The following is a 24440-nucleotide window of genomic DNA, read 5'->3' as shown; positions in this document are numbered from 1 at the left end:
TTTTGAATTTTCCCTTTTGTTTACAAAGTTACTTTGGTGTTTCAAGTTCTTTTTTTTTTAATATGAAAGCACATTGCTTCCTCTCTCCCTTTTTCTTTCCCACTTTGCACTCTTTTCTCGAGTCTTATTATACAATGAAATATCTACTGTCATCAAATAAGACTCTATTCGTCTCCATCTCGCTATTTTGTCTGCCGATGCTCACTTTATGCCTTCTCCTCTGTCTACCGCTTTTAATTTTCTGTGCAGGTACTTAATGTCGAGCTGCAGAGTAAATAGAAATTTGCTGACAGTTTGACAAGGCGCAATGTATACAAGTGCATGGACGACGTATTTCTATTGCTGCCGTTGGACATCACCTTGGAGACAGTTGCTGAGCGATCTACCCGTCCGACCTTCGGCTGTCATCCACTGGAATGATAAGCTTGTGAAAACTATCCCATTTGTGCTCGGGTACATCCACTGGCGCGTGACTGATCGTAGCAGGCACCGAATTTGTCAGAGCAACCGTGTGTACAGCAAATCAAACCCACATGTCTGCCGCCTTGATGTTTACAACGCAATCAATGCATCCGGCATTCTTGTATTATTTGTTTACGGATCAACAACACCTCAAAGCAAGCGTTTGTATGCTCCCTTGGCAAGCAGACTTTGCGACTTTGGATACGCGGTCGCCGTTCCGCAGTACCGCGAAGAATGTGCATGCTACGATGTACGGGAAGCCATCAAGTACGCATCCAAAATCCTGTCTGCAGAAATGATCTACATTATGGTACAAGCTCGACAGGGTCCTGCATTGACTACTGTAGCTTTTGCTGATCAATTAATATGCAAATAGAGTCACGGGACAGCTGCAGATGTTGTAGCTCAGATTGCGTTTGAAGACGTGCTTACCAAAGTGAAATGCCTGGATGAACAAGATAAAGGCAAGCATTCGTTATCCATGCAGCAACCTTTGGACTTTTTACCTCAGATCGAGGGTCTGCTATTGTAAGATGTATTTTCTTTTTTCAACGATATTATCATTCCTTTCGCTATCGTTGCTAACGTAAAGAAACGTCAAAGGTTCGCCGGATGCTACTCAGAAAGCACGGCGGGATTGATCCGTGCGAATCACGCGATGTTCAGAACGTCAAATGACCTTCCGGACTTGTTCCCGCGAATTCTGTTTGTGCATGGCAGCAATGATTCTACAGTTTCTGTCCAGAAATCTGTAGACATGTATAACATGCTAGGCGACGCGTTGCCACCGCAGCGACGCCAAGATGTGGACGTTCGCATGCGACTGTACAAAAATCTGACCCATGAACAGTGTCTACAAGGTCTCTTCAAGGATATTGAAGAGTTTGTAGGTGATGCACTCTAGCAGTGAAATACGTATGCCAACGATGTATATCTTTGAGTGAGCCCACGTGCTCTGCAAAATTCGAAAGTTTCGTTTTGACATGAATTTGTTTTAAAGTCACTGAAACCCTTCCGTTTCTCCTCACTTTTCCCCTCCTTCTTCCCATTCAAATTATTATGAGTAATCCTGCTGATAAAGCAAAACATCGAGAAACTCTTGTCGAGCAATATAGTCACAACCTCGAGGAACACGGTCTTCTTCATTTAGAACGCGTGGTGGTCGTGTCGATCGACGAAAATTCAGCACAGTACGTGATCAACTGGGCCGTAAATAACTTTATTCGACCAGACAAAGATCTCGTCGTTCTCGTGCATGTACGTGTCCTCGATACACCTTTGCAACCGTACGTGTATGCAACCGGTTTCGTCGAGGAAATGGCAGAAGAACGCAAAGCCAAAAGTCACGAACTTCTAAAGACATATGCATCCCAGCTCTGGGAAAAGCAGGCAAATATCCAATTTGAACAAGATATCAAAAGATAAAGAGAGGATGGCTGACAGAATACTCTCTTTAGATTGCATGTAAAGCTATCTCGATGATTGGTGAGGCAAAAGACGAGATCATTCGCAAGGTTAATGAAATCAAAGCCGATGTTCTCATCATGGGTTCTCGAAAGATGGGTGCCATCAAAAGGTCTGGTCTTATTATTCCCATTATCAAGTGGCAAAAAGTCTGTTAACTAGATTAAATACATCTGCAGGAGATTCCTGGGAAGCGTGAGCGATCACTGTGCACATCATGCACCTTGCACTGTCATTATTGCAAAACCACGCGATATGCCCAAACAGGAGAAGCGCAGATCGATCTTTGGTTAGGAGCGGCAAGCTTCGCACTCTTGTTTCCTATTTGCATCCATGTTACAGCTCATTTTCTCTATCACGTTGCGCTATTATCCCTTCGAAAATTATATATACTTTTTAGCTCGGCAGGCTTCTTGAAATTCTTGCCATTCCTTCATGCATTTAGAACGATCATTGTTGTTTTTGGCCAGACATTCTTGCAATGGCTTGTAGTCGCAGACAGAATTCTTTGTTGTTGTTGTTGTCTTTTCTGCTTCGGGCATAGCTTAACAGCTGCGGCGGTTGTTGGCAACAGCAAAGACTAGGGCTGGCCGGATATCGGTTCCGGTCATTGTCGGCGTCTGACTCAACTCAAATTTGACAGGTGCCTATCTTGACCTGTATCTCGTTTATTGCATCTATCAGTCTCCTTTTATTATCCATAGTTAACGACCGGTCTTCTAGTTACCATGCCCGACTTTGCCTTATGACTGGTTTAAACGATATCACAGACAGTGTCATATTGGGGTCCTCTGCTTCGGATCAATACTACAGTAGATAGGTACACTATACAGAGCTCCCAAGCATAGCTGTTAACAGGCCCGTCATATTGATTACAATGACCTTGCGCAGCTGAAGCTCTGCCAAAAGATATTACTGCGTTTTCGCAATGCTACCAAAGGCACCCGAGTTTCATGTGAGGCGGACTCCGAAACAACTGGGAATCAAAGCGATCTTACCGTTTTGGCACACTAATATCCTTTCACCGGGATACAATGCATGATATCATGATACGCGTGGCGATTTTCAAAACGGAGCAAAAAGTGAAAATGATAAAGCACATCTTATCGGAATAACTTATGCATGCTTCCCAAACGCATTAGCGCCTCTTTCAACGCCGCATTTGCTAGGATACAACCTCATCGCCTGACTGTGTATATGTCCATTTGTCCAAAGCACTGACATATTTATCCGGAACAAATCGTGGTGAACATGCATTGTATACTCGTATGCTATGTCATTGTTTTGATCGCTTACATATCGCGTGATATTTCTTTCGCCAGTTTGATAACATTTGAACGCTTGTTTCGTATGCTTACAACGGATAAAACTAACTTATGTATATTGATCCATGCTACTGCGGATGCAGACTTGAATCGCAATTGATCTAAATATCTTAAGCTTCAGAGTGAATACAGTTAAGCCAAAACGCAATATATCAAAAAGTCCATCGAAAATCCAATCAACCGGACCTGTCCAAGAACCTCGATGGAAATTTATGCGAAGACAATTATTTAAAAGTCACTGAAACCCATCTTTTCCTTTTCGACTTTATCCATTTTTTTCTCGGCCTTTTCTATCTTTTTCTACCAATATGAGCGAACCTGCCGATAAAACAAGACGTCGAGAAACTATCGTCGAGCAATATAGTCACAACGAAGCAGAACACGGAGTCGTCGAGCTGGAACGCGTAGTAGTCGTATCTATTGACGAAAATTCAGCGCAATATGTAATCAACTGGGCCGTAGATAACTTTGTCCGACCGGATAAAGATCTCGTCGTACTGGTCCACGTCCGTCTCATTGATACGCCTTTAGCGCCCTACGTCGATGCGAGCGGCTACATTGAGGAAATGGCAGAAGAACGCAAAGTTGAAAGTCACAAGCTTTTGAAATCATTCGCTTCTCGACTCTGGCACAGAAAGGCGAGTGACCGCACGATACATCAAGTAGAGGGATGATTGCTGACTGACTATTATCTTCCAGATTGCTTGCAAGGCTATATCGATGATTGGTGAGCCAAAGACTGAGATCATCCGTAAGGTCAGCGAAGTCAAAGCCGATGTTTTGATCATGGGTTCACGAAATATGGGCACTATCAAAAGGTCTGTCTCCTCGCTAGTCCATGCGGAGTGATGATATATTTACGAAAAGATAAATATCATGCAGAACGTTGCTTGGTAGTGTCAGCGACCACTGCGTGCATCATGCACCCTGCACCGTCATTATTGCAAAACCGCAAGAAGAGTCCAAACCGGCAAAACGCAGATCGATCTTTGGTTAGGAGCTTCGCACTCTTCTTCCCTAGTTACATCCCCCAGTTTAACGTTATAGCTCGTTTTCTATTCATCCAAAATATACTTTTTAGCTCGGTATTGGAGCGATCAGTGTTGTTTCACTGGATGGAATGCCTTTCCCAGTCTTTATCGTCGATTGCCTTACGACTCAAATTATGAGAAAAACGCTAGACTTTGCCGTGTTCCAGATAAGCAATGCTGTCACTTGGACAGCCGTACTTTTCGACCATGTGTTGCAAGCTCCATCGTTTACATTTATCTACCACAAGTTGCGCATGCCTGATTAGGAACTTCCCGCGCGTTAGTGCGTTTGAGTTTGTATTTCCTCGAGTTTTTGAAGCGCTCTATGTCAAATTCCAACGGTGCTGATATTTCCCGTCCACTGTTGTGCCGAACGAGTGCAAGACATTAAAGGATTGTCTATTAGTCGCCTTTCTCCCGGCCTTTTGCTTAATGGCATGGGGGATGGCCGGTGAATCCGATATGCTTTTTCTATTTTCCGTGACCCCACCACGGCAAAACGTTGGCAAAGAAAAAAGAACTCGTGAAATTTGGAAGCCCGTCGCAAAAATCGCAAGGGTACACAAAGTTGCCTGCCTATCCAAATGCGCAACAGGGCTGTAGAGCTGCAGACAAGCCCAAGTAGAGGCGTTGTATAAGATAACGGTAGATGGCAAACACATGAATAAAGAATGTTTGCCAAATGTTTAAGAAGAAGAGCTTTTCTTTGTAAATGTAATAAAATAATGACGTCGCTTCGAAAGGCAAGAAGCACCCACAGGCCCACCCACCCACACACACGCACACACATCTCTTCCTTTCCACTCCCAGGTGTTTCCAAAAATTATAACGCCGTTTTCTTCTGCTAATCTTCAAGGAGCATCTCTTTCCTCGGGGGATCCCGTACCATTACTCCAAAATTCCGTTGCGACTCATATCACACGTTGCCTCGCTCTTCCTGAGGCGACCATCGCCGGGACGATCGGCCGAGGTCGATCAGGAACCACTACCACCACCACCGCGGTCCACGATAACCTTCCGGTCCTCAGTCACCATTCAAGGACTTGGTTCCATTAAGAAGACGAGTCTGGAACACAGCGACTCTGCGACTACGAGTACGAGCTCGGCAGAGGAAGAGTCTCTTTCAACTATATTGCGAGAGTGGCAGAACCAGCAGCCAAAGTTCGACCCTAAATCCTTACACTGCATCGACGACTTTGAGCTACTGGAGACCCTGGGTACGCATATAAATATGCTGCAGGTTTGGGGGTTATCATCATCTAAACAATGGCCCATTCCAGGCACAGGGACTTTTGGTCGAGTATATCTAGCCAGACAGAAGGAACTCAGCAAATATTACGCTATTAAAGTGCTCAAGAAGGCAGAAATTGTACGGTTGAAACAAGTTGAGCATATCAACAATGAGAGGCAGGTGCTTTCACGAGTTAACTTTCCGTTCATTGTGCAGCTGTAAGTATGGCTATTCTGTTTTCTGCAAACATGTGAACCAAGGAATCTTTTTCTCATACTTTTAACAAAACAACCAGTTGCTGTACATTTCAAGACAGTTACAGCCTGTACATGGTGCAAGAGTATGTCATAGGCGGCGAGCTTTTCCGGCACTTGCGGCGTGCTGGCAGGTTTTCTACACACACAACGCAGTTTTACGCTGCAGAGATTGTTCTGGCAATAGAGTAAGAAACGATCGTTTGCAGCAGCCAGATTTGCTTTTGCTGAAACACAAGGAGTGCTCACGGGGTCCTGTTATTTTTTTATTTTTCCTTTTCCTGATAGATATCTGCACTGCCAAAATGTAATCTATCGTGACCTCAAGCCAGAAAACATCCTCCTGGATGCGGAGGGACACATTAGGATCACGGATTTTGGTTTTGCCAAACAAATCAGCGACCGAACGTGGACTCTTTGCGGCACACCCGAGTATCTGGCGCCTGAGATCATTCAGAGCAAGGGTCACGGCAAGCCAGTAGATTGGTGGGCTCTCGGTATTCTTATCTACGAGATGCTAGCTGGGTACCCTCCATTTTACGACGAAACGCATGTCGGTACATACGAGCGGATATTGGCTGGCAAGGTACGGTGCCCGAGGCATTTCGACAGTGCAGCCAAGGAACTAGTTAAGGGCCTTCTCGTTGTCGATCGGACCCGGCGATTAGGTAACCTCAAAGGAGGAGCGGATGACATCAAGAATCACCGTTTCTTCAAAGGTATCGATTGGCGAGGTCTGCTGCGACGAACGGTGCGGGTATGGTTTTCATTTCCCCTGTACAGAAGAGGCTCTTTCTTTCTAACCAGCAAAATTGACAGGCACCGCTTGTACCAGTGCACAACCATGAGTACGATACAAGTAATTTTGAAAAGTACCCGGACGAGAAACCAAAAGAACAACCAGAAGGAGACCCTTACCGACATCTATTTCCAGACTTTTGAATTTTTTCTTTTTCCGTATCTTCATCCCATCTTCCACCGTTGTACCATAGCTCTCTTCCGCCCCGACCGTCCTCCCTTAGATATCCTAGATGCTTTTTTTTCTTCCTTCTTATTTAAGATCTTCCTTGTAAAATGCTCAATCGCAGCAGCAATTTTCTTTTCTTGAAACATTGTCAGTCTATCGCTTTCGATTTCGGAAACTATTATGTAAGCATTGAATAGAGCTAGTAGTAAAACTTGGTGCGGGTATAGTGATACATGTTAAGGATATTCACAGCGAAGCATTTGACACTATCCGCGATATATGATATACGTGTTCAATGCTGGAGAAAAATTGACACCCGTAAATTGGTAATAGACTGGCTACTCTCAAAGATGCATGAGCTCAAATCACGATAAGAAAGTGAATCAATGTTGGATTATCCCAGCAGTGGACTGGCTGGCTGGCGGATATACGCACGCGTGTGTGACCACATGCGGAAAGACTCCCCATCTTTCTGAACACAACTTTTTTCCGCCATTTCTTTTCCGCTTAAGCATATGGAAACGGGATTGCGTTCTCAGTCAACGTTCGTGTACAATGTCGACCGAGAGGATCCCATTTCTATAAATCTCGATGGCGGTCCTCGAGTGTACTTCCCTGGTGATCGCATTACAGGCAAGCAGTTGACCCGCTTTGCTTACTTTATAAGAAAGAAGACTAAAACGTAAAGTATAGGGAAAGTTCGTCTCGGGTTGCAAAACTCCACACCCGGGCAGCTTGTAGTATTTTTAACATGTAAAGCTCGTCTGCAGTCCGGAAAGCAAAGACCATTGTTTAAAGTATCACTTGATCCATACATCGTGACGGGTGCAACAACTGTAAACTTTAGCATATTAATACCGAGCGATATACCATCTTCCATACACCACGAGGTAAGAGAACGCGAAACAACGACAATTGTAACAAGACGATGCTGAATATTTGAAGCGAATATCTGGAAGCATCAATTACAACGTGAAAGCTGTGCATAAGCAACCGGATTTGCCGTGTTGCGTTTGGCCCAAAGCATCCGCCGCAGTCGAGATTCTCGATCGGATATCAGTTTTGGATGATTGCTACACCAAAGAGCTGACAAGCGAAGGACAACTTTCTTTCAATATACCCCACGATATTATCATGAAACAATGCGTTTTAAAGAAAGGCACAATCGAAACCGCATCAGCGTGGGTGCATGTGCCCCGATCCTGTTACCTACCTGGTAAGAAAGGAAGGCAGGGCAACGGCGAGACCATGTATTTTAACCTCTCGGGTGGGGGTGGAGCTTAGATCAGGTTATCCCTGTAACGCTGCAAATTCGACACTTTGCGCCAATCCGACTTGTCGACGGCGTCACACTGCATCTTGACCGAATCACTCAGACAATGGCCGCCAACGACCAAGTTTCGTACGACACAATGTCCATTGCTCACGTTGCTTTACCGCTATCTTGCGACGATCACACCTTCCAAACAAAATTCACAACTAATGCATTGAAGATCCCTGCTGACACCCCACCAACTCTCGACAGCCATCGTTATCCTCTCAGAATCACCTACCGTTTACGTGCAATCATAAACCTGGATATGGAGGGACTACCGCTACGTAAACGTGATCGCGTGGCAAGCTACGTTGGAAAAGTGATGCGTTTCACTGAGGAAATGAATGCAAACGGCTCAACTATCGTGCTCGACGTGCCGCTTGTAGTTGGCACAACCGAAGAACCACCAAACAGCTCGGTGAAATCGCTCTTTGATGGCGGATACGGCTTATTCAAAGAAGAAAACAAATTGATAACATGTCTGCCGGAGACTGTTCCATCGATGCTGCTCAGCCCACCGCCTGAGTACACGACTTCACCCAGTGTGTTGGTACGGCGCTTATCAATTGCGAAAGCTGACGACTACTTTGATCAGGCACCGCCCTACAGCGTAGCAAAGCATCCATCCGCTCCTAACTTGCAAGATTTCCCGCCGTTCCATTTCGACTCGATACCTCGTCAACCATCTGCACCGAGTCTGCAAGAGCTCAGCGATCCACCGAATGAGAAAGCTCAGTGCAGAACATGGTCGCATCCTCTTCAACATCGTCGCACTTCCTCTACCACCTCCTTGCATAACTTGCCTCCACCGCCTCCACCTCATCATGTGCATGAATATTCAAGAGAATCTTTATAAATGACGTTTGGATTCTTTAAACTCATAAAAATGTGGGGCCAGTTCTGCGAGCCAGTCCGGCTCGATAACAGTAATGTCGCGCATGTATGCTTGGTTCGTCTCGACAACTTCGTGAAATACGACCCACTGTGGATTTCGGTTGAAGAGAACAGAGTTGGGGTGGATGGATAATAGCACATTGTCCCGTACCGTCCGAAACCTTCCGCTACCGTCCGGCTCAGCCCTCGCTGCTTGTGAAAAGTACCCGCTCGTTAAACATTTACGAATCTGTATACTTGCTTCAGCTGCATTTGGATATAGCTTGAGTGCACTGACAATAGGGATATTGAACCGACGAAGGTATCGTGTAAGCTGCTGCCGAATGCTGATGGCTCGCGAAAGTGCCTTGAAATTTAATAAACGGTCATGGCACCATTTGCCGGACTTGTTACCCTTGCTAACAAACGCATTGTACACATTAAGCAGACTGAGATGGTCGCCTTCCTCGACCCAGAATTTCCGTCTTGCTTCCTGAACCTGCTCCTTGGACGCTCGAGCCGATTGCATATATACATTCTGTACGGATAGCATGGCTGCAATTGTAAGGATTTCCTCGCTGCATTTGTATTCGCCAGATGATAGCAATATCTTGCCAAGCATGGGATCGATTGGAAACTCTGCAAGCTGCATCCCCAGGGGCATTGTAAGTCGTCCCACGTCGTCCAGCGCTTTCAGGGAGTACAAGAGTTCCAGGGCACGTATCATGAGTTCCGCAGGAGGTGCTGTAAGAAAGTCAAATCGAAGAACATTGTCGATTCCCAGAGCTTTGAGCTGTAAAATCACTGGCGCCAAGTTGCTCCTGTTTATTACAACTGCTTGTCAGATATCGAGACAAATGGCTTTTTTTTCTTTTCCTCTTTGTACCTTTGTATCTCGGGCACGCTTGTATCACGCAGTGATTTGTAAGTCTCCTCGGTGTACAGTCGAAAAGCTTTGCCAGGCTTTACCCGGCCTGCACGGCCAGCACGTTGCAACGCCGACGCTTTAGATATAGGCATCACTACCAATGCTTCCATTCCCGTCTTTGGGTTGTATGCTCGCACTTTGACAAATCCAGTATCTATGACATACACGATGCCTTCCAAAGTCACGGATGCTTCTGCGATATTGGTAGAGACGATCACCTTTCGGCTACCGCGTGGCGTTGGCTGAAATATCCGTAGCTGCTCCTCCATGGTCAGACCAGCATAGAGTGGTAAGGGCATAAGTGACAAGCTCCTATCCGGCAATCTGATCCATGGTTACAGTCAATTTACATTTTTTGCAGAGTAAACCAACAAAGAACTCACGTGCTCGACCGTTCGTAAAGTTCTGCCACTACAGTGTCGATTTCGTCACGCCCGGTCATGAACACCAAAATATCACCCGGAGGTTCCCGAGTATGTATATCAAACACAGTTTGGATAGCTTGTTCCACGTAGTCTGAGACTGGTTTCTCGGTAAACATGATATCCACCGGGAACATGCGCCCTTCCAAGGAAAGAATAGTTGCGGTATCTTTGGATCGATCGTGTGTATTGTTGTGATTGAAAAATCGAAAGAATGCTTCTGCGTCTAGCGTTGCTGATGAAACGATGATGCGTAAATCAGGGCGTTTCCGTTGGATTCTACAGAGCGTCAAACGGTTAATACTATTTTAGGCGAGTAACAGCAACATCACTTTCACCTACTTTTTCAAAACACCAATAAGGATGTCCGTGTATAGACTTCGTTCGTGTGCTTCATCAATCATTATTACACTGTATCTGCTGAGCAATGGATCTACCATGGTCTCTCTAAATAACATGCCATCTGTCATGTATTTGATACGCGTCCGCTGGCTCGTTTGATCTTCGAATCGAATGAGGTATCCGACCTTTACGGATATGTGAGGGATCAATCAATTGCAGTTCCCTGCAACGCCAAAAGTTCTTCTACTTACCTCTGCGCCGAGTTTGCACCCCTTCTCTTCAGCAACACGTTCAGCAACCGAAGTGGCAGCTATTCTTCGTGGCTAAATCACATCTTCAGTTCTATCGTGCAAAATCATTTATCAAAAGATATCGAGATAGTTACCTGCGTACAAGCAACCTGTTTCCCGTGAGCTGTCCATCCAGCTTCGTCCAAGTATTGTGGTATCTCTAGATAATACACATCGTATGAGTCTCATTTGATACTGTATTCTCGATTGCGTTGCATACGCGTTGTTTTGCCACATCCTGTTTGACCAACGACGATGACCGTTTGATATTTCTCCAGCAGGTACAAAATTTCACGTCCTAAGTGTGCAGCGGAAGGAAGCTCTGTCAGTCCAAACAATGGATTCTGATGTCTTTTTTACAGAAAACTTACTTCGTTTGAAGACTGGCAGCCGTTCGCGTTGCTGCTTCAGAGTCAAGTGTCGAAATTGCTGCTCAGTATGGGCAATCACAGCTTGATCTGTCTCGTTTTCCGTGTCGCGATCGACCGCGCTCCCTGTTCAGTGTAAATGTCAAAAGTCTTTTTTGCCAAGGTATCGTCGTCATTGCTGCTTACCAGGTGCGATCGTTCCTGGTTTCCAAAATGCCATGATCTGTACTGTGCTTCAGTTTGACAAACGTCTGGAGTTTTCCTGCGCTCTCAATACAGCCTGAGAATTTCCTTATACGTAACTAATAAGCGAATATGCCGCACGCTTGATGAGATGCAAGCTGGAACAGCAGATACACAAGTTGTTGATCTCGGCACCTTTTACATTGCCCTATAACTTCCCGCATTAGCAACTTTAGAAAGCATGCGCATCGATATGCGACAGGAAAACGGGAAGAGTTTATTTTCGTATTTCTCGCTTAGCTTCGCTTGTTGAGTCGGAAGGAACCAAGCAGCTTTATGGTTGCAATGGCTACCTACTTCAGAGGCCATATCATCAACATAATCATCGGTGTGATATGCAATATCTAGCGTATGTATGTATCTGGTGTTTCTGGAAAAGTTGTTGATCAAGCGTAGTACGATTTCCAACATTTCCTAAAGAAAATCTGACGGCGACCTTGCATCGGGTGTTGTAGGGAAAAGGGCTGCTGATTCATGCTCTTTTGTTTATCTGTGACACGTTTGTGGCCCGATGGAGCCAGACACCCTTTGAGAGCAAGGCACGTTTTAGGTACTCGGGTCACACTGTTGAACTGACAACAAACTGTGCTGCTGCTGTTGCTGTTGTCGTTGTCCACCTGACAATTCCACATATCCCAGGTTGTTGCTGTAATAGCCGTCAGCGTATCATTTCTGCGGGGTGCCCCGAAAGAATTGTTGTTTATATGCACCCTGCGTTTGGGACAGACTCGGTACCTGTCCCCCTTGATGAATACCGACTGCCCACAAAATCGTCTTGCCATTCCAAAGAACGGAATAACCGGACGTACTTCTAGTTTCTGTTTTTGAACACGAAGGCGACGTAGGCGATTTTTGACGGATGTTATGTACCAGGCCTAGCCTCCTTTTTACAAAGTAGCTATGTACGATTATTACTTGACCGGCTTTGTTTTGACACTTTCTTTTGCTGAAAATATGATGATTCCGCGACACGGAAACATGGAACATGAACTCTGACAACAGTTTTATTATCACACACAGATGACCGTGCACAGACTTGAAGATAGGTGCAATCGCGTCTCAGGTAGACCGGTCTGTGCACCAGTGACGAAACACACAAACTTGATACCCGTGCTGTTAAGTTTTAGACTTGTACCACGAAAATACGCGCAGGCCCCCAATCCTTTCGTTCTCGTTTGCTCCTGCTTGTAGATGCAAGAGTATCCATCTTGCGCCTCACTTGGTGCGATATCAAACAAGTCCGTAATTTTTTTCGTCCGAAATGCCGAAATCTTAACCACTTGTCAGCTCTTTGGTGGACTTGCTTTATGTAACCAAGAAAAGAATGGCCCTGTGGCTACTTGTTTAACGCTACACATTGCGGTGCAACCTTCCACAAAGTGAATTTTACATCGGCCCAACACGTCCCCCTTTTCCCTTTGTGATAACGGAGTATCGCAGAGTATCCAGTACCAGTTTATTTATTGTTCCCATGTTCTCAAGTGTATAACATCACCCGAAACAGCGGGAAAACAGCAACTGATCACAAGAGGTTTTTGCCAATGCGAATATACTGGAATACGGCAGACACAGGTTCCGAAACGTGGATGTCAGACTCAAAATTGTTCACTTGGTTTTCTGTATTCCATGCACCTCTAACATCTCAACATACCAACGAAGGTGGCAAGTGTTTGAACTCAATATGGGCCTTAAAATACGACCCACAATTGTGGTTATAATATCGTGTTCGCTTAAAGTATCCTTCAGGGGCACCACGGATATTCTTCGAGACTTTGAACTCCAAGTTAGACAACCTTTCTTGTGCTAACTTTAGCTTATATGTTGATCATACATCCGTTGAACCGATACTCGAAGGAATTACGACTGTACTTCGCAGTTAAGATCAGGAATTCGGAAAGAAAGCACAGAATCCAACTGGCAACCTGGTCGCTCCAGAGGCTAACATCAGGGCCAGTAGTCACATATTGATGGACAATGTCAAAATCCTAAATATCCTCCAAAGCATTTATGATTTGAGGGAAGCCTTGCTGTTTTTAAAGCGTGCTTGACGACAGGCAATGTTTGATCGAAGTCTCCTCCAGAAAGGAAAACTTCGCAAGCGCCTTTCATAAGCTACTTCGGCGATAGCTTTAAGGCTGCCCAGCCTGTAATTTTTCAGAACAAAAGAAACTTGAATCTCTTCTTGTTATTGTTTGTGCCAGGAGCACGTCGTCTTCCGAGAGCGTTCGACCCAAATCTTTCCAAAAATTGATAATGTTTAAGTCGTCGGCATATCTACAGCCTGCATCAGCTTGCAAGACAGCGTGTATACGTCTCTTGCCCACTGCGCTGCTGTGATCTTCTACATACATCCCATAATATGGCCAACCATCCCGGCCGCAGTCTGAGGTCGCCGGTGCATCGTGCGCAAGTCGAACGGATCAGTGTAATGTTCGTGTACAGACTGCAGGCCGTTCGTTGTGGGGACGCTAGATCGTAGCATTTGCAGAATTGGAGCAGGAAAGTGTCGGCATATCCAAGAGGTAAACCCCCCGAGCAAACTGGTCAGTGAGCTCCTCTTCGCGTGTTTTCATTGTCACGACAAGCTCAGGCATGAACCGACAACAAAGCCGATAGTTTTACTCTGTCCTCTGCTTCAATCAAGATAAGCAATAAACAGCGTTTGGTACATGATTGGTAATGCAATTAATTTTCATGACGGCTCTCCTTTTTTATTTATTTTGAATTTGGATGAGATCATGTACAACAAAAGCAAGAGATGGGTGAGGTATGAGGGAGGGAGGAAAAGGAAGAAAGCGTTCATGTTGATTTGGGCTGCATTGTAGCCACCGAGGGTATCTGGTTTTTTTTAATCTTTTTTAGTACTTAACGTTTTTTCTTCTTCATATGCAGGAGGAATTTTTTGTTCTTTCGTCAAAAACATGTATGTACACTGTCCATGTCTGAGGACTCAAAAGAGGTTGTTGATAGCATCGATGCATTGTCGGCTGCGTTGGGTGGATAGAAATGCATGTAGGCTTTGGTCGCGGGGTCGTTGGCTGAAGTGTAGGATGTGAATAGGGAGGAGGAGCTGTCGGATGCGAGCGAGGAGAGTGAAGATGATGAAGTAGAGCCAAAGAGTAGACCAGTTCGTTGGGCCTCTACATGGTCTTTGGGATAACAGAAAGACCGGCGTCGATGATAAGACAGCTCATAAGGAGATGGAGAACAATAGCCTGAAGCAAAAGTATAGCTTGCTGAAGACGATCGCTTCTTGTTTCTGCCTACAGAAAAGCTCGATGATCCCAAGGAGCGATGCTGCTGTTGCTGCTGCTGCTGAACCACAGTGTAGCCTTTGGATGCCTCGTGCGCCTGGCAAGCTACTGAGCAAAAGTACATTGACTTGAGAGAGCGCAAGTTAATGTGATCTGCTGACAGACTTTGCAAGGTGAGAGAAGACTTACATCATCCTTAAGAGGCTTTTCGCAATACAAGCAAATATTAAGGTCCATAGCTGTGAAGTGAAGGAAGGGCTTCCCAAGGACAAGTGCTAGTTGTAGGGAAAGAAGCAAGGAACAAATGATGGGACCTGTTTGGGGAGCAATTTATAGGGGCAGCCAGCCAACCAACAGAGTTAGCGCAAAGGGACAGCGTGACCTTTCTATAAAATACTGTAAAAAAGAAAAACGGGCATCGGGTTCGCCCTAACCTTCCATAGGGAGGAAGATGTGCGCCCAAGAAAGTTTGGGGGAAGAGGTGGGGGGGGGGAAAGAGAGGATGTTTTCCTCTGACTCCTCGTAGACGTTGGCGTGGGAAGCGCTTTGGCGCCCAGTCGATGCAAGAAGCTGCAAAGAGCCTGTTTTGGTGCATGCAGCAAAATCACAGACCTTGCCCCTTCCTCTCGGTTCTTTAAGACTGACCTGGTGAAGGATAAACCACGGGTGTTTACATTGGCTTTTTCCTCCCAACGGGGCCATGTGCCAAGTTTTTTGTGTCTTGCAGAATTGCGTTTGAGTTTGGGAAAACTACCCTCGTTTACTTATTTTGTCAGCTTTACAACTCTGACTCTGTCTGTTAAGCATGGAGCGAGTTTGAGCCGACGCAGGATTGCTTCACCGGTCAGAACCCAAACGACTCGTCTTAATGTATGGCCGCATATTAGCATTTAAGACTTTGGCCTTACTTATTTCTCGAGGAATGCTCAAGAGAATTTTTTCCTGTACTCGCTGATGAGGCTCGATTCAGTCTCATGCCCCTGTCCCATTTTAGATGTGGTGCATGGATATGATTCACAAAAGCTTCTTCAATGATCACCAAACAATACGCCGCGTGCCCTCTGCAGAGAACATACGTCGTTGTGAATCCAGTCTAACCCTGATTCTATCTCAGCTGACCTTTTTTTACGGAGGTAACGAACCCTACTTACATCTTTTAATATACGTAGATCAGGTCAAAGAAAAGGACAAAGAGAGATATCCAGCTTGCTGTTCAATGTGCATATTGTGATACGACCAGAGTAAATTGGGGAAAGATTCTCGAGCGGTACTGATAGCGTTGTACTGATACGCGTCTTGCGCGACGATGCATCATGCATTCATGAGGTTGACCCGTGTATATCTTATTCTATTCTCTTTCTCTTATCTATCTATTCTACCACGATTATCGGTCAACAGTAAAGTTTCAAGTATGTGATACCAAATAATGCATCATCTTGATAAGTTTTCAACAATGCATGGTGCCCAGCACAGAACTTTTGTATGATGCGTGGACCCACGGACCAAGACAGCTGGGGCGGAAGCACTTTATCGGGTACAGCGTTTGTAACAAGAGTGAGTGCCTCCTGAATTACAAGTGCATAGGCAGCTTGTACATAACATGGAGAATAAGAAGTTTGAAACTTTGCGAATGATTCATAGAACAATGCTTTGCTTATCATGGTTGAGAACGGATACTTGCTGTTAACAACAAAATAGTTCAAATCCAATACCCTTTGTTCCGCAATTGTGGAACGCGAGTTCTTCGTTGCCAGACAACACAAATATGACTCTATTTAGGAACTACCCCCGACTAAATCCTGAAGGTTGAAAGATAGTATTATTTTTCAAATATTTAGATCAGTGCAATATGATCAACGCGTTCCTCGACGTCGAACCCGTCAAAATATATTTATTCCTCAGAATGCTTCTATTCAATCCAACCGTTCTGAGAGGTTAATAAGAATAGGAAAGGGAATAATTCTTCTTGAGTGAAAATAGCCATTAACGTTTTTGAGTATCCAGTAGGGATATTATGGAGGAACAATAGAGGAAGCTTGCGGCGAACATTTGGCATTGCTCGAATTGGTCTGGAAGGGTTTACTCAGGAGATCATCAATGCTCGTAATATCCCATTACATCCTGATACTCTGCCGCCGATGGATGCTAGGTGTGAAAGATGCCTGCTAAGATGTGGCCTTGGGAGAAGTCTTCTGGAAGCAGTCGTTCTCCAGTTTTCCCAATTTTGCTGTGGAAATGGAAAGATTCGGATACCAACTTCGACAGCACCACCCGCATCTCTATTGAATCTGCTCTTATCAGACTCTGAGGAAGCGAAAACGTTTCGAAACAAAATCAGGCTCTATAACAGTGTATTCGCATTTTCCTCTATTGGAGTACGACTTGACGGGAAGTCTTGCGAATGCTACTGCTGGTGTCTATACATTTATCATCAACGGCACGATCCATCATGAGATTGGACCACTTCTTCCCACTGATGCAAAGCACCTAAATTTGCACAGATTTATATAACCGATGATGAAAAACAGCTGCATCGACGGCAACAAGTTTCTGGCAGTGAACTGGATCCTGCGATCTTAGTCATCTTACAGGATATGATCTCGAACGTTAATCCATTCACCAATACGATACAAAATGCGCAGAAAGACTTCGAGGAAATCCGTCATTATATTTAAGTATCAGGATATCTGGCGATGTAGTTCGAGAGGGTCGTCAGTATAATGCTCCCGCATGTGCTGAAGTTGCTGTTATCATCCCTGATGACGATGAGAATATCGATACAGCGGCTATGCGAGAGTTATTATATATCACAAAAGATGGTGAATTACGGCGAATTAATGAAACGCATGCCTATTACGACCCGCTTCATTACGTTCTTCACTTTCCGCGTGGCGAATTAGGCTGGACTGTTGGTATACAGCAGCATATTGATATCGAAGTTATTAACGAAAATAGATATAATGATGGAGCTGATGCTATTGCAGAACGTATTCAAGGAGAAGAAGGAGGAGGAGAAGAGAGAGATGACATCAACGATGAAGACCCCGTTGAAGAAAGGATGTCGCGAATAGCGACTCCACGTCAATTTTATGTCCATCGAATCATGGAACGAGAAGAATCATATAACCACTATTACGGACGCTTATTCCTTGCATTTATCGCCGATATGTACGCAAAAGTGAAATCTTCAAGATTACGCTTTATTCGTCGTGAGCAAGGCCGTTTCCAGACAGATGTGCTTAGAGGAGCAGCAGATGCCGTGTATGCAGCTGATATTGGGAATAACGATGCAGAAGCTCGCCAGATTGGTCGAAGAGTAATTCTTCCTTCGTCTTTCCCGGGTGGACCTCGATATATGCATCAAAATTTCCAGGATGCCATGGCTATAGTCCGTGCCATAGGCAAGCCTGATCTCTTCATTACATTTACTTTCAACCCCAACTGGAAAGAAAGATTTGATTTGCAAGCGGATTTTCGGTAGAGTGATTGGCTGCGTCCACGTTGTCGAGTTTCAAAAGATTGGATCGCCCCATGCTCACCTCCTTATAATTCTTGACGAACTAGACAAACCGCGGACAGCAGATGAAATCGACAACATAGTGTCCGCAGAGATTTTCCGGTCCAGAGGATCAACCAGAGCTTTTTGAAGCAGTGCAAAAACATATGGTACATCGTCCATGCGGAATCCATAACAGGAATGCTCCATGCATGTCCCGAGAAGAGCAAAGATATACAAAATGGTTCCAAAAGAATCCCAAAATGAGACTGCTATAAACGAAGGGACCGGGTTCGTGATTAACAGACGTCGAGACGATGGGCGTTATTTTCCTGCTTCCAGAAATCGACCCATTCACCAAGACAACAGATGGATCGTTCCGTATAACTTATATTTATTGATGAAATATGATTCGCATGTAAATGTCGAAATCTGCAGCATGGCTCAGTCAGTAAAATACATCTATAACTACGTCTACAAGGAGCATGATCGTGCGAACGTTGAATTACAAAATAGTAATACCAACGACGCTATACCAGGGAATGGCAGCAATACGTCAGAAACTCAAATTTGTATCGATGAGATACAACGATGGCAAGCTTCCCGATACATATCGAGCACGGAATGCTGTTGGCGATTATATAGTATCCAGACCTCACGAGACCACCTTAACTGCATGGTTTGCGTTGAAGCGCTGTGATCCCTCCGCACATCAGTATTATTACCACGAAATACCAAACCACTATCATTATCGTGCCGGTAGATGGTTACCAAGAACAAAATCTGCACCAGCCATTGGTCGCATGTATTTCGTCCAGCCCCGAGATGTTGAAAGAATTCTCTCAGGCTTCTGTTATTACATGTTAAAGGTGCAACAAGCTTTGAAAATTTGAGGATTGTAAACGGGACCGTGCATGCGACCTTTCAAGCTGCAGCAAGGGCATGACAACTTCTCAGAAACGATCGAGAATGGGAAGAATGTTTTAAGAGAGGCAGTATTGTTCCAAGTCTCTGCACCGCAACTGCGAACATTATTTGCAACGGTTATTACGCAATACCAACCTTCTAACCCTGTTTCTTTGTGGAGTATGTTTCGTGACGAATTTCCAGTCGATTTTCAATACCGAAGACGGCGACAACTGGAAGGGGAGTTTGCAGAATTGACAGCAGATCAAAAAGAAGAATGTTATCATGAAGCATTGCGAGAGCTAGATTTATGTCTGCGAGTATATGGTTCATCTCTCGCAGAGATTCCAGAAATGCCCCAACCGGCCGCAATTCACGAAGGAAGATCATTCAGCATCCTGCTTCTCCGGGAGCTTGATAGATACGATTCAAATGACTTGCGATCTCGGTTACCAAGCATGATTGCATCGCTCAATCCCCATCAGCGCAGAATATTTGATACCATCGCTGCAGCTATCGATAGTTTTCATAATGAGGAAGACCAAACCGAAAATCGCTTATTTTTCGTCGATGGACCCGGAGGTATTGGCAAATCCTTCCTTTACAATGATCTCTTGAGTCATGTACGATGCAAACAGAAGTTTTCAATCGCGGTTGCCACTTCAGGTATTGCAGCAGCATTGCTCCTACAAGTCGGTAAGACAGCGCTTGCTCGGTCCAAAATACCTGTACATGATTTGAGCAGCATCTCTACGTGTCAAATATCCATACAGTCTAAAGAAGCACAGATGCTGAAAGCTGCAGAATTGATCATGTGGGATGAAGCACCGACGGCACACCGATATGCAATTGAAGCCGTAGACAGATTACTGAGGGATATTATGGGAGCAGTCGATGCGAGGTTGGAATCAATCGCATTTGGCGGGAAGGTTGTCGTTCTGGGTGGAGATTTTCGTCAAACTCTACCAGTCGTAAAACTTGAAATAGCAACCAGATCATGGAGGCGTATCTAAAGAGATCGGCACTCTGGACGCATTTCCAAGTCATGAAATTGTCTATAAACATGCGCGTCCAGCAGCTTCGAAACAACGACCCCGTCGCTGCCGCTACTCCGGAAGCTTTTGCTGAGTATTTGCTACGTGTTGACGATGGCAAAGAGCAATCCATTCCAGGAACCATTGACTGGATAGCGTTACAAACCCATTGGTGTCGCCTATTTGAGTCTGTGGACGACATAATCTACTCGGCTTTTCCTTCTTAGCGTTCCGTGCAGGGCCAACGCCTAATATTGAAGACTTCGTGAATTCCGTGAGGCGGTCAGCCATTCTCACCCCTCTGAACAAAGATGTGGTGGAGATTAACGAAAGAGCTACCGCTAACTTTCCGGGCCAGGAGCATATTTTTCTATCCTCGGAGGAATCCTCTCTGAGGGAGATCAGGAGATTTACTTTGTCGAATATCTTAACTCCTTATCCTTATCGAACATGCCTCCTCACCGACTGCGACTTAAACCGAATCAACCGATCATGACCATCAATCTATCTCCTGAAAAAGGTCTGTGCAACGGTACAAGATTGGTATGCCGTCGCTTTATGAATAGCTTGATTGAGGCAGAAATCATCACAGGACACCATGTGGGTACGTTTTTCTCTTCAAATGATGATAATTTCCCTGTTGATATCGTAACTGTAAATAGGTCGCATTGTATATATACCACGCATTACCATCAATTCTTCAGATACAGATTCTTTACCGTTCCGATTCTCCCGCCATCAATTCCCGGTTCGTCCGTCTTTTGCAATGACCATAAATAAGAATCAGGGCCAAACTTTAGATCGAGTTGCTATCTACTTACATAAGCCCGTTTTTACTCATGGTGAACTTTATGTTGCACTATCCAGAGCTACTTCACCTCATAATATCACTATCTTTTTCCCCCTCCTCATCGTCAGAATGAAGTAGATGGTGCCATGGATGCAGGTCTCCATACTACGGTCGCCAATACACAAACTATCTCAACCATTTCTTATGTTACTCGCAATGTAGTATTCAAACAAATATTGTTATAAATTTGGTTGTAATTTCCGGAACTTATCGTCTCCAACGGAATGCATCACTAAGCAATATAGTGCTTCAGTAAATTTTCCTCCAAGCGAGTTGCAAATATGCTGAGCATATTCTCAGTCTGCTATTACAGTGGATTCCCGATAATTACAAGACCTCGATTATAGAATTTTGCTTGAAAATAGCGAGACTTGAAATTTGATGGGAGAAGTCTTACTAGGAATCTACTGCTAAGTATATGAAGACAGTTAGACCTCCGCAGGAGCGCGGGGTCTGGAGCGGGGCGGAGCCTCCTTCCAAGAAAACAAAAGGCATCTATTTTATATCTCTCACCAAAGCTTCATGCGAGCGCCGGTCTGAATAAAGCCGAATTCGACGGCGCCGTGCTTGCAGTAGCGAAGCGGATGCAAAGCCACCTAAGAATGGAAGTTTATGAAGGCCAAGCGAGTAGCACAATGCCTCGAATTTACTGAAAATATTCTCCAAACGTCGAATTCATCCTGAGATTTATTGAACCTAGCACGCAAAAACAGCGCCTTTGTGCAACTTCCTTCTTTGTTGCTCGATTTCGAGCTTTCGCATAGGCTTCCATGATTTTTTTTCGGCATGCATATAAAAGCTTCGAAAGACGAATCCACGGGGGTTTCTTCAGCATTTCGTCTCCAACTTAATGTTAGCTTCCAAAATACTGCGCCAATGACGTCACAACCATTGTGATGAAACCGATTCTGTTCGACGTTCCAGCAGACTATGCATCTACAACAGTGCCGATGCGTATGTATTGCATATCATACTGCGGTATATTATCATCGAGTGCTGTCAATTGATATATAGATTACAAAGTAGATTGCATTCTCAATAATAGTGGGTAATTATCGAAATCATATTTTCATTTCATTGCTGTTATAATCCTGAGCAGAAGCTCATCTTGATAGCCTATATTTATACATCGTCCAATTCTCACATCCAGATAGTTCTCGCCTACAATGCCTGATCTTAAGACTACGGCTCTGGAACCCAGACAAAGCTGGCGAAGCTGCATGATACAGCGACAATTCAAACACCACAGACCCTGTTGCATGTATGCTTCCCTACCCCTAATATCGACGAACCTTCAAAACCGCAAGTAATCATATAATTCCCTGCTGTTAACAGTAAACCTGGAATTTCGATGGAGACTCCGAATAATGCAATGCATCCGCCATCGAGGTTCCAGGTTCGATGGCGGATACAAATCCAGCGTTGGGAGAGACACGCGAGTTTGTTTCGGCACGATACACTATGCAAAATATACTTTTGAACACCTACAAAATTGGCTTAGAGGTAAGCACGTTCCGTGGAAGCTCCTGGAGGAAGATCGAAAGCTCCACATAGCGTTGTACTTACAGTACAACACAGAAAGATTCGTAGGCCTTACATGTCACTGGGCCGAATCACAAAAAGATATTGTACTGTGATACAACATTCGATGTTCCGGACGTATACATTGTCTTTAATAAGAAAAAATTTTCATTGATTCATAATAAGATATCATACTATGAAACAGCATTCGAAGTTCCCGGGATGTAAAGCACTGCCTCTGATAACAGTTGAGATGCCTATAAAATGAGCAATCCCCATACATTTTTTTCTCTTTATCTTTTACAGAAATAATGATATGGTAAGCTAGAACATCAAATCTTTTAAGATCGCAAACGACTGACGGTTGATGCAGATTGAAGCATGTTTATATATACCTCTTGACCGAATTATGCATGCAGCTTCTCTGTGCTCTGGCGTGTTCCCCTGGGTTGTCTGTCAAAATCTTACTCATATTCTATGGCGAGCGTGCGGCGTGACAAGTATTATTGCTTGCAAGTGCATATCATTCTATCCAAGCAAGTCTCCTTTCTGTATGTAGAAGCATCCCTCCGTCCCGGGTGGTGCCTGCTGGTGCGCCGCCCCCTTCAAAAATGTATTTTGTATACATTGTCCTTTCCCTTTTGCCCGCGTCTGCCCTGTCCCGACACGATGCGTGGTCCCCGCCAAGAGCGGGAAAACAATAAACTTGTTTGCTTTGGGAAGACAATAACTGTCTATGTAGATGAGTCCGAGAATATTGTTTACAGCACAAAGGCATGCTTTCAAATCGAAAAACATTCATATCCATCTTTTCTTTGTTCAAGACATATAATAGGTGATCTTTTCGTCTATTTAGATCCTTCTGCCGTACAATACTCCGTCTCCACCTCTTTCTTTTGTCTTATCTTTTAATGCGAAAGGACTGGACTGTCAAGCAAAATCTCGATCTCTTCCTTCATCAGCAACACGATTAGTCTATTCAAGAGTGACCACTATCTGTCTGTCCGAAGCAAATGCCATTCAGCTGATTTCTGAATTCTGTTTTCACACCAACGCTGTAACGTACACTCTTTCCAGTCCCTTAATTGAAACCATGGACATACACCGAGAGAGTTTCGCTGACAAGAAAGGGTATCTGTCTCCAAGCTCGTTACCTCATACAACATTACTGTAGGGGATTACTGGTCAATCAGCATTCATGATCAGGAGCGGGCAAAACTCGTGGTCGGCGACGACGCGTAATACCCTCGATTCGCGCGGATTGCCTATCATCAGCAGATATTGATGTATTGGCTGCATCTATTTTAAATATACCAAAGAAATTTGAGCAGATGCACTGAGAAGCAACTATGACATTTTCTATCAGTTGCGCCAAATACCCTCGAAATTCCACCACGTCTCAACTTACTTCCTCTTGCGCATCTAGCGATTCTACCAACGATCATCGGTGATATTGCCCAGCCAAACTTTCCACTCGACAATGTCGATAGCATGGTTCGCAGCCCAGAGACTGCTTAAGGCTGGAGCGTCATTGCAAGCAAGCCGCCAAGCTTTAGAAAGGACGCTGTTGAACGTTGTTTGCAAATGGCTTATTGTCGTGGACTGGAATCGCACAGTTGGTGAAACGAAGCAAAAAGAAGTGATATTCTTGTACGTTGACACGAAAACTTCCTCAATGATTTCCCATCCTCGCTTTGCTGAGGCTTTTGGCTATTGATGAAGGAATGCGTCGCGCGATGCCCTTGAAGACGATAGTGCGCGGGTTGATCGATTGGAGCTGCAGAATTTGGTATGATTGAAGCCCTCGGAAATGAAGGAGTCTCCTTGGTAAAATAAAAAAAAAAAAAAAAAAAAAAAAAAAAAA

At 44.6% G+C, this 24440-nt stretch overlaps 11 protein-coding genes across 11 annotated transcripts; 8 read left to right on the top strand and 3 right to left on the bottom strand.

The window, feature by feature from the left end:
- Positions 1-134: 134 nt before the first annotated feature.
- On the top strand, positions 135-1366 carry VTP01DRAFT_1085 (uncharacterized protein; the record flags this gene model as incomplete). The annotated part of the gene is made up of 4 exons (XM_069379257.1): positions 135-249; positions 303-772; positions 839-990; positions 1066-1366. The coding sequence occupies 4 exons, from the start codon at positions 135-137 to the stop codon at positions 1364-1366; spliced, it is 1038 nt and encodes a 345-aa protein (XP_069238493.1).
- A 155-nt stretch (positions 1367-1521) lies between these two features.
- On the top strand, positions 1522-2220 carry VTP01DRAFT_1084 (uncharacterized protein; the record flags this gene model as incomplete). Its single annotated transcript, XM_069379246.1, has 3 exons — positions 1522-1851; positions 1920-2038; positions 2106-2220. The coding sequence occupies 3 exons, from the start codon at positions 1522-1524 to the stop codon at positions 2218-2220; spliced, it is 564 nt and encodes a 187-aa protein (XP_069238492.1).
- A 1339-nt stretch (positions 2221-3559) lies between these two features.
- VTP01DRAFT_1083 (uncharacterized protein) lies at positions 3560-4248 on the top strand (the record flags this gene model as incomplete). The annotated part of the gene is made up of 3 exons (XM_069379235.1): positions 3560-3889; positions 3951-4069; positions 4134-4248. 3 exons carry the CDS (start codon positions 3560-3562, stop codon positions 4246-4248), a joined length of 564 nt encoding a protein of 187 aa, XP_069238491.1.
- Positions 4249-4714: 466 nt separating this feature from the next.
- Positions 4715-6709, top strand: VTP01DRAFT_1082 (uncharacterized protein; the record flags this gene model as incomplete). The annotated part of the gene is made up of 6 exons (XM_069379224.1): positions 4715-4840; positions 5139-5499; positions 5563-5731; positions 5809-5955; positions 6056-6524; positions 6587-6709. The coding sequence occupies 6 exons, from the start codon at positions 4715-4717 to the stop codon at positions 6707-6709; spliced, it is 1395 nt and encodes a 464-aa protein (XP_069238490.1).
- A 540-nt stretch (positions 6710-7249) lies between these two features.
- On the top strand, positions 7250-8905 carry VTP01DRAFT_1081 (uncharacterized protein; the record flags this gene model as incomplete). The annotated part of the gene is made up of 4 exons (XM_069379213.1): positions 7250-7367; positions 7428-7624; positions 7680-7950; positions 8019-8905. The coding sequence occupies 4 exons, from the start codon at positions 7250-7252 to the stop codon at positions 8903-8905; spliced, it is 1473 nt and encodes a 490-aa protein (XP_069238489.1).
- A 22-nt stretch (positions 8906-8927) lies between these two features.
- VTP01DRAFT_1080 (uncharacterized protein) lies at positions 8928-11492 on the bottom strand (the record flags this gene model as incomplete). Its single annotated transcript, XM_069379202.1, has 10 exons — positions 8928-9031; positions 9115-9743; positions 9809-10174; positions 10234-10551; positions 10615-10799; positions 10866-10937; positions 11000-11064; positions 11125-11202; positions 11276-11398; positions 11459-11492. 10 exons carry the CDS (start codon positions 11490-11492, stop codon positions 8928-8930), a joined length of 1974 nt encoding a protein of 657 aa, XP_069238488.1.
- A 1545-nt stretch (positions 11493-13037) lies between these two features.
- Positions 13038-13997, bottom strand: VTP01DRAFT_1079 (uncharacterized protein; the record flags this gene model as incomplete). Its single annotated transcript, XM_069379190.1, has 3 exons — positions 13038-13109; positions 13167-13318; positions 13865-13997. The coding sequence occupies 3 exons, from the start codon at positions 13995-13997 to the stop codon at positions 13038-13040; spliced, it is 357 nt and encodes a 118-aa protein (XP_069238487.1).
- A 431-nt stretch (positions 13998-14428) lies between these two features.
- On the bottom strand, positions 14429-15006 carry VTP01DRAFT_1078 (uncharacterized protein; the record flags this gene model as incomplete). Its single annotated transcript, XM_069379179.1, has 2 exons — positions 14429-14896; positions 14959-15006. The coding sequence occupies 2 exons, from the start codon at positions 15004-15006 to the stop codon at positions 14429-14431; spliced, it is 516 nt and encodes a 171-aa protein (XP_069238486.1).
- Positions 15007-16618: 1612 nt separating this feature from the next.
- Positions 16619-18250, top strand: VTP01DRAFT_1077 (uncharacterized protein; the record flags this gene model as incomplete). Its single annotated transcript, XM_069379168.1, has 2 exons — positions 16619-16703; positions 17469-18250. The coding sequence occupies 2 exons, from the start codon at positions 16619-16621 to the stop codon at positions 18248-18250; spliced, it is 867 nt and encodes a 288-aa protein (XP_069238485.1).
- Positions 18251-18807: 557 nt separating this feature from the next.
- Positions 18808-20432, top strand: VTP01DRAFT_1076 (uncharacterized protein; the record flags this gene model as incomplete). Its single annotated transcript, XM_069379157.1, has 3 exons — positions 18808-19134; positions 19195-20072; positions 20159-20432. 3 exons carry the CDS (start codon positions 18808-18810, stop codon positions 20430-20432), a joined length of 1479 nt encoding a protein of 492 aa, XP_069238484.1.
- Positions 20433-20655: 223 nt separating this feature from the next.
- VTP01DRAFT_1075 (uncharacterized protein) lies at positions 20656-21090 on the top strand (the record flags this gene model as incomplete). Its single annotated transcript, XM_069379146.1, has 3 exons — positions 20656-20809; positions 20868-20953; positions 21073-21090. The coding sequence occupies 3 exons, from the start codon at positions 20656-20658 to the stop codon at positions 21088-21090; spliced, it is 258 nt and encodes an 85-aa protein (XP_069238483.1).
- Positions 21091-24440: the final 3350 nt, after the last annotated feature.

The sequence above is a fragment of the Rhizomucor pusillus genome (assembly GCF_041956525.1).
Source record: "Rhizomucor pusillus strain CBS 183.67 unplaced genomic scaffold VTP01scaffold_10, whole genome shotgun sequence".
In the NCBI taxonomy this organism is placed as follows: domain Eukaryota; kingdom Fungi; phylum Mucoromycota; class Mucoromycetes; order Mucorales; family Lichtheimiaceae; genus Rhizomucor; species Rhizomucor pusillus.
This window is presented reverse-complemented; position numbering and strand designations above follow the sequence as displayed.